This window comes from Ailuropoda melanoleuca, chromosome 12 (genome assembly GCF_002007445.2).
Source record: "Ailuropoda melanoleuca isolate Jingjing chromosome 12, ASM200744v2, whole genome shotgun sequence".
Taxonomy (NCBI): Eukaryota; Metazoa; Chordata; class Mammalia; order Carnivora; family Ursidae; genus Ailuropoda; species Ailuropoda melanoleuca.
In genome coordinates, this window is record NC_048229.1 from 31,448,512 (window position 1) to 31,456,391 (window position 7,880).

At 54.3% G+C, this 7,880-nt stretch overlaps 1 protein-coding gene across 4 annotated transcripts; it reads right to left on the reverse strand.

Moving 5' to 3' along the window:
- Positions 1-2,884: 2,884 nt before the first annotated feature.
- EMP3 (epithelial membrane protein 3) lies at positions 2,885-6,818 on the reverse strand. Of its 4 annotated transcripts, none has more exons than XM_011223261.3 (5): positions 6,485-6,818; positions 5,420-5,517; positions 5,026-5,128; positions 3,982-4,122; positions 2,885-3,159 (listed from the first exon to the last, which is right to left on the reverse strand). In XM_011223261.3, the coding sequence occupies exons 2-5, from the start codon at positions 5,495-5,497 to the stop codon at positions 2,990-2,992; spliced, it is 492 nt and encodes a 163-aa protein (XP_011221563.1). In that variant the 5' UTR covers positions 5,498-5,517; positions 6,485-6,818; the 3' UTR covers positions 2,885-2,989. The 4 variants fall into 4 exon arrangements, with proteins under 4 accessions (XP_011221563.1, XP_019653809.1, XP_002917923.1 ...); XM_019798250.2 differs by having other exon boundaries at positions 5,420-5,551; positions 6,485-6,817; XM_002917877.4 differs by having other exon boundaries at positions 5,420-5,582; positions 6,485-6,816.
- Between the last annotated feature and the right edge of the window lie 1,062 nt (positions 6,819-7,880).

A 7,880-nucleotide genomic window follows, 5' to 3' on the forward strand; every position in this document is an offset into this window, starting at 1 on the left:
AAGGTAGGACTCGGCCCTGGGACCCGGCGCCCGGTGGTGGGCGGCCCTGCCCCCAAGGACCGCCCCTCGCCCCGCCCCTCGCCCCGCCCACACCCTCTACCACCCCTGCCCTTTGCCGCTCTGCCCCCATCCCATGGCGGCCCAGTAGCGACGTGGCCCCACCTGGAATAGACTCCGTCCTGTCCCTACAGGGTCAAGACTCCCTCACCCCCACCCCTCTCAGTCGCAAGTAGCCCCGCCCCACTGAGACACCACCCCCTCGCTGCAGGCCCAGCACTCCCAGCTCCCACCGGTGATCTGACCAATTCCCGAGGGGACTTCTTAGGCCCTCTGCAGATGGGACCCCCCACCCCCCACCCCCCCGAACGCAGCTTCCGATCTGAATGGACCTGGTCCCTTCCTGGGGTGACCTCCCTATTCTGACCTTTTCCTGAATAAGGGTCTTGGATCATCGGACTCCTGGTGTGGCATGCCCTCCTTTGCTCCCAACTTCCCTAGCACTTCTTCCAAAAGAGACTCTTGTCCTCTCCCGATGTGAGCCTCAGGTTGTCTCCTTCCCAACAGGAACCTCTCTGACTTGTCCCTAGATGAGAGCCCCAGAGCTGTACCCTCCTAGGCCTTGTCCCACTTACTTGCTAGCCTCAAGCGTACCCCTAGGCTTCTCCCAGACCCAGACCCCTCAGTTCCTTGCCCTGTGCCCTCCCTGCTGTCCCTTCCCGGTCCTTCAAGGCCCCAGTCACCTCCCTCACAACACGGGCTTCTCTCCCTGCAGAGACCTCCCAGTGGCTCCAATCGGAGGTAGAGCACTGGCTCCTGGCCCAGTCAGGCTGTGACGTGGCCTTCAACGGAACTCGGGCCCTGGCCCACCTGCAAGCCCTGACCCCCAGCATCGGGATGTTCCCACCTCCGGGTCTCCCCAAACTAGACCCGTTGCCCACAGTCGTTTCTGAGCCCCCCCAGCCCGCACCCGGCAGTGACAAGCCCAGCCTTGCTCAGCCACCTGAGGAGGCACACTAAGCCCCGCCTCCTCCACGATAAGCTGTCAATCAAAGCTACTATGCTTTGCCCCTCCCTAACTTCCACTCACCCACAGGCAATCACTTCCGTTACACAGTATTCTTAAACAAAGCTCGCAATTGAGGCAGCCTACAGTTGCTAGGCACCCCCCGAACAGCCAATCAAAGCTTTTTGGCTCTGCTTCTAGGCCGTCCCTTAGTCCCACCCCCGCCGTAAATGTCCAAACAGGGCTTGGCTGAGGAGCAGTGTCAGCCAATCACAGCTGTTAAGTGTTACAAACCACTAGGCACAGTTGCTAAACTGTACCCTCCCGAGGCCATAGATCACTGTCTTTTTAGCCCGCTCCGGGCAAAATGCCCAACGCGTTCACCAAGGCGGAGCCCCAGTCCACAGCCAATGGGAGCCGGTTAGCCCAGCTCTCTGGCCAACTGCCAATGACAGCTGCTGGGCACTGTCAAATTTAGGCTGCCAGTTGTCGCTGCATAGAAGCAACCCATTAGACCTTCTAAAGAAAACCTGATCTATCAATTGCCGCAGCTCTTAAGGCAGGCTATCTGGTCAACTGCTGATCAACTGGTCCAGGCTTAAGGGGTTGGGAGCCTTGCGTCAGGCAGAAAACCGAGGGTCAGGAGGAACCAAGACTCATTTCCACTCAGGCCCCAACAACCTCAGGTGCCTTTCCTGCCCAGGTCCCGCACCCTTTCTGCAGAAACTACCTCGGTCTGGATCTTTCTTCCACCAGTGGCCTGTGCAATATTTATTGGTCTGTCAATTTCTCTCCTGTCCCCTCTCCCAAAGGAATAAATCATGTTTAATAAATCTGGATGAGTGGGATGGCTGCAGGGGTTGAAGAGAAGGAAAACATCAGAATCCTGGAAAGGAGAGACTCGATCTTGGGGGAATGCATTTGGGTGGGGCCTAGGCAGAGAAAGCTGTAGTCCTAGGGAGAGACTGGGTTCGAAGTTGGTGAAATAGACTGGCTGCGGGTAACGGAAGAGGATCTCAGAGAAGACCTGGTTCCTGAGGAGAGGCCCTAGTTCCCCAAAGACTGGGTCTTATGAACGAGGGAGATAGGACAGCCATGTGCGGTTGTGCAAATTGTTCACTGCACAAAGGCACACAGCCAAGGCACGGGCAGATGTAAAATCTAGCCATCTCCCCCCACCACCCCCCCGGCCCCTGACATGTGTCCTGGTGGGGCTGGGTAAGCCTGGGGGGGGTGCCATCTAATTTTTACTAAGGTGTCATATGGGCTAGCAGCAAAATTGGGTGGGGGAGGGGAAAGAGGAGGAGCTGGCTCTTAAGGAGGGAGGGTGTCTGAGTTCCAAGAGGGAAACAGAAAAGTCTTCCCAGAGTTGGGAGGGGGGGACAGAGACCAACAATCTAGAACAACACACACCCTGCCTGGTTGAGAGAAAGACACCCTTGTACAAGGAAAAAGAGTACAGGAAACCCACATGCCTGGTTCTTCCCCACAAGTGCCTAGAGGTCTAGACTCGGGAGGAATCCTGAGACGGGAGGGCCCAGGGCCTCAGGTCTGTGTAAGGGAAAAGGCAGCTGGGACCCCGACTTCCTGTGTCCTGGTTTAGAAGGGACTGGTGTGGGGTGGGGGCGCCTGGTGCCGCAGTCGTTAAGCGTCTGCCGAGTCCCACATCGGGGATTCTCCTCTCCCACTCCCCTGCTGTGTTCCCTCTCTCGCTGGCTGTCTCTCTGTCACATAAATGAAAAAAATCTTAAAAAAAAAAAAAGAAGAAGAAGAAGGGACTGGGGGCCTGGAGGGGCTTTCCCAGGTTCAGGAACGATCAGGCACGAGCAGCCTGGGTCCCTGGAGGAGGCAGGGAGGAAGGAAGGAGGCAAAGGCGGAGCAGGCGGTTAAACGGTTTTATTTTCTGGACGGGGCTGAGCGCGGGGTCTTTGGGGCTCAGAAGGAGGGGCTGGGAGCCGGCAGAAACGGCAGGGCAACGCGGGGCCCTCACTCCCGCTTCCGCAGGTGGATGTAGATGACGCCGCTGGCCAGGGCGAAGGGGAAGGCCACCCAAGCCAGGGCGAAGCAGTAACCGAAGCTGCCCCCGGGCGGGCGCTCCGCCAGGATCTCCTCGGCGTGAATGGCGTAGATCAGCGCCCCGGTAAAAACCGCCACGCCTGCGGGGAGACGAACCAGGTGTCATGCAGTACCAGCAAGAAGACTGCATTTCCCAACAACCCACGGGGCAAAGAAGCCGCGGGAAAGCCAGTGCTCACCACCGCTGCCTTCTGGGAGTTGTGGTTCGCTCCCTACCGCATACTGTCCTTGGGCAATTTAGTTTATCTAGCTGGGCGCTCTTTATTCATCCATAAAATGGAAAATACTATCCATACATCCATTCATCCATCCAGCCACCCATCCCTTCAAGGAATATTTTTTAGTGCCTTTCTGCGAGCCAAGCACGAAAATAGTGAATTAAAACGGGAGGGACTTTAGAGGAACCTAAGAAGAGAATATTCCAGAAACTGAGGACTATGATAACTTAGCTCTCTGCACCTGAAGTCAAAAAATTTTAAGGTATATAAACTCCTTGAAGTGTCTAATGCACAGTAGGTCCACCAGAAACAGAAGCCGGCTGCTATTATAAAATCACTATTATGATTCAGAGTTCTCTCCTGAAGCATTACTTAGCCAACTATCCCCACCCTCCCATCCCTGGGATCTAAATTATTTGCTCACACCACCTTTCCCAGTCCCGGCTCCTTGAAGTTCTAAGTGTCAGCTTCCACATGACTCAGAGACGCACACCACAAAACATTGAATCAGTGAAAAGTACAACTCCTGTGAGTCCCCAGGTGGGGAGGTAGCCTACAGAGGCACTTCAGGTAGTCCTTGGGCTGTCGATACTTGTTTTCTTTGACCCGATGTCCATTCTCAGGTCCCCCAGCATCCTGACAGTCCCCCTCCCTTCCCTTCAATTCCTTGGGGCCCGTGCTCACTGGTGCAAAGCTGGCAGAGGCCAGTGGCGTAGAAGAGCCCTCCTCGCCTCATGGTGTAGAGCTGGAACATGAACAGGATGAAGGACAGACAGCAGAGGATGAGGGAAAGCACCATGAGGACCTGAACTGCCTTCAGCCAGCCTGCAATAAGGAGATAGAGGTGGAAGTCACAGTAGGTCCAGAGTTCCAGCTCCACCGGCCTGCTCATCATTCACTGCCCCACCCCGTTTAGAGCCATAAAAGTTTGGATGCTTAAGAGTATCACTTATATTGACCTTGATTCCTATAACTTTGCTAAATTCCCTTATCAGTTCTAGAAAGCTATTTTCAAGATTCTTTAGGGTTTTTTACATGAACATGTCTGCCAGGAATAGAGACATTTTTACTTTTTCCTCCCCCCTCTTAATACCTTTTATTTCCTTTTCTTGCCCTGTTGCATTGGCTACCTCCAGTACAACACCAAATAGAACTGGTGAGAACAGAAGTTCTTGCTTCACTCTTAGGGAAAAAGCATTTAATCTTTCATTTTTCTTTCACTTAGAAATTTAGAAGGATACAGCTCTTATCCTTTATAACTCAGATGCATCAGCACTGTACCCCCGCCCCAACCTTGTTCAGGACCTTGGAAGGATTTAGCCCCGCCCCTCTAGAACTGTAATGTGGTTCCAGCTTCAATCCCTTGGAACTTGGACAAATTGGTGCTGGACATCCATTCCAAATACCAGTCCCATCTCCTTAGAACTTTGAAAACATAATCCTACTTTCTCAGAATCTTGGGAGCTTTCTCCCCATTCCTTAAACCATTGCATGTGGCCTCCACTCTTTCTGAATCATAAAGGAGGGGGGCTTTTAGTTCATCCTCTCTAGAATATGAGCATATTGCCCCCTACCATCCCAGATAAGAGGGTCATAATCAGCCTCACTCACTCAGCATTGGGGCCCAGACCTGCCCACTCAAACTTTGAGGGGTTCCCTAGTTCTTGGTTCTGGGAGGAGACCTGGGGCAACCCCTCCCCTTGCAGACCGGTCCCAGATGCCCCTCACCATTCTCGCTGACGTTACTGCAGGCCCACGTTTTGTTGTCATTGTTCCACGTGCAGTCATACCAGAGATTCAGGGACTCCTTCCCCGGGAGTGTCCACCAGGACTGGGATAGACCGAGAAAGAAGGGCAGGGTTAGGAAAGGAAAGTGGGCGGTATCAGGGAGATTGTGGGAAGGGTTGGGAAAGGGTGAGGTGCTGGAAGGCATTGAACTGGGGAAGGTGTGGATTTAGTAAGAAGGGGTGGGAGCAGTGGGGGGGGAGGGCAGGGTAGAGGCATCAGTGGCAGAACTCGGAAGGGTAGATGCTAGGGAAAAGGGGTGGGGCTGGAGTGACTGTAGAAGAGGGGTGTGGAGGAGTCTGCAGGAGAAGCTGCCCCGCTGCTGGAGTGGGCTTACCTTGTCCAAAGTGGCCACGAAAAGCAGGATGAGAATGAGGATGTGAAGGGCAGAGACCACCAGCAGGAGGAGAGACATGGCTGCGGTGGAAGTCTGGGCTGGGGGGTGTCAGGAGATGGTCGTTTCAAGAGGCTGGCACAAGGGCAAGTGAGATGTTCCAATTCTGGTGGAGAAGGGGGCTGAGTCCAGACTCCTGGGGGTGATGCATAAGAGGGCTGGGGTGGGGGCCGGGACTCCTGAGTCTGAGCAGGGAGGAGGCTGGGAGGCCTGGACTCCTGAATTCTCCAGAGGTTGGATCAAGCCAGGGATGAACTCTTGGGTCCAGGAGGGAGTAGGACTAGCAGTGTGGCCTCCCGTCTCCTCAAAGTCCTGATCCTGGGCACATATGGGCCAGGATATGAAAATTCAAGCTGATACCCCTCCAGATTCATCAGAAGCTGGGGGCTTCCCCCAGAGACAGGCATCCTTGAGTCACCCCCCTCCTCTCTTGGGGTAGGAAGGAGGGGGACTCAGTGAGTCACCCAGTGACTCATCCCACCCCTCTGCCTCCAAGAACCAGGGAAACCCCAGTCCCTGGCTATGCCCACAAGGTCCCCACCCCACCCTGCTGCCAGAATGGTGCCTGCTAGACATCTTGTTGGAAAAATGGGCGAGATCCATGCTGAGGGTGGGAGGCTGGTGTTGGCAGGGGGAGGCTTGACAAGAAGGAGCCAGCCTCCCAAAACCCTTCAGTTTCCAGAAATGGGGTGCCTGGAGGTCCCCCAGATGTGGGGTGTTCTCTGGCAAAGCCCTGATCTCAGGGTCCTCAGGAGAGAGTGGACAGCCATGGGGAAAAACCAAAAGAAGTTTACCAGTGGAGGGCTCTGCTGAGAACCCCGAATCCTTGCCGGGCCCCACCCCTTCCCGAATCTCCACCCCAAGTGCTAAGAGATCACTTCTTAAATTACAAGGATTTCCGCGGGGTCTGAAAGTGGGGGCATCCTTCTCAGCCTGGGGGTATCCTTCCCAAACTGCTGCACTCCCAAGTAAATAAATCTCAGTCTGAATAACGGGCTGGAAACTTACCGAGAGCGGCAGAAAAAGTCAGAGTTGGAGTCTCGTCCCTTGCTGGGGCCTCCGCGCCCCGCCCTTCTCCCTCCTTCCACCCTCTCGAGGCCCCCGCCTCTCTCACCGCCTTCCTCCCTCCCTCGCTCTCCCCTCTGGCTCTAGCCCTCCTTCTCCCCTCCAATAGGGATCTCTCTCTCTTTCTCTCGCCCTCCTTTCTTCCCTCCTTCTCTCTGCAGCCCTCACTGCCTATACTACCTTCTTTTTCTCTCTTCTCACTCTCCTGGTTTTTCTCTCTGCTCCTCTCAATATATACTGACCCTTTTATACCCACTCGCACCGCACCCAGCTGAGGTCTGCAGACAGAGGGAGGGACTAGGCACTTGGGTTCCTCATTCTCTGGGCTTCCCACCCACTGCCCCCAGACAGGCATCATCTGGGGCTCCCTCCCAGCGTTGAGATGAGGAGTCCTGGGAGCCCAGGGAGCTGAGCAGCGCCAGGGTGGGGCAAGCATCAAGCAGAGGGAGGGCCTGATTCTCAGGCCTCCAGACTGGGTCTTGTCCCAGGCCGGATGTCTGCTTTCCCTGATGGGGCTTAGCACTGGATACTTAGAGGAACGGGGCTCTGGGGGAGCAGGCCAGATTCCTGCTGCGTGGAGTGGGTTGAAAGTTTGGGGGGGGGAGCTGGCCTCACAGTGAGGGTCAGGGGATGGAAAATGAGAACACGTGAAATTCTGGAAGGGGGTAGGGGGCAGAAGTTAATGCCAGTGCCACCATTTCCTGTGTGGGGGACCTCAACTGATTATTTCAACTTTCTGAGCCTCGTTTTCCTCATCTGTGACATGGGTACCATAATACTAATATTACAATACACTAAGAGCGGTAGTCCTAATTCGGATACTTACTCTAAATGAGTAAGGTAATACCGGTACACTAACACAGCTACGCATTCATTCCTTTCTTCATCAAACATTTATTGAACATCTATTATGAACCAGGAGGTCATAATAAAGAAAACAGATGTGATGCCTGCTGTTACCATGGAGTTTACTTTCCTAGTAGGGGTGGGCAGACCATAAAGAGATAACCTACCAATGAAGTTGATAAATTTCCGACTGGGTGCTAAGTGCTTTGCAGGAAATTAACTAATAAACAGGTGATAAAGACCGCACACGAGAGGAAGCGACTTTAAACAAGGTGATCAGGCAAGGGCTTTGTGGGGAGGTGACATCTGAGCCGAGGACAGGACTCATTTCAGTGCTGGAGGAAGAAGAAATGAGGCTGGAGGCTTGAACAAGCTCAGGTTGTTTGGAGAGCAGACAGAAGGACCAGTGTGGCTGGATTACAGGGAGCTGGAGGGAGTGGTAGGAAGGGAAATCAAAGAGGGCCCTTGAAGACTAGGAGAAGGAGCTTGGATT

What these genes read in the sequence shown, in the direction of transcription:
- EMP3 (XM_011223261.3), bottom strand. Translation starts at nt 5,497, where the DNA reads ATGTCTCTCCTCCTGCTGGTGGTCTCTGCCCTTCACATCCTCATTCTC. An exon ending in TCGTGGCCACTTTGGACAAG is followed by an intron (nt 5,129 to 5,419) that starts GTAAGCCCACTC and finishes GGTCTATCCCAG; the next exon opens with TCCTGGTGGACACTCCCGGG. An exon ending in CAGTAACGTCAGCGAGAATG is followed by an intron (nt 4,123 to 5,025) that starts GTGAGGGGCATC and finishes TCCTTATTGCAG; the next exon opens with GCTGGCTGAAGGCAGTTCAG.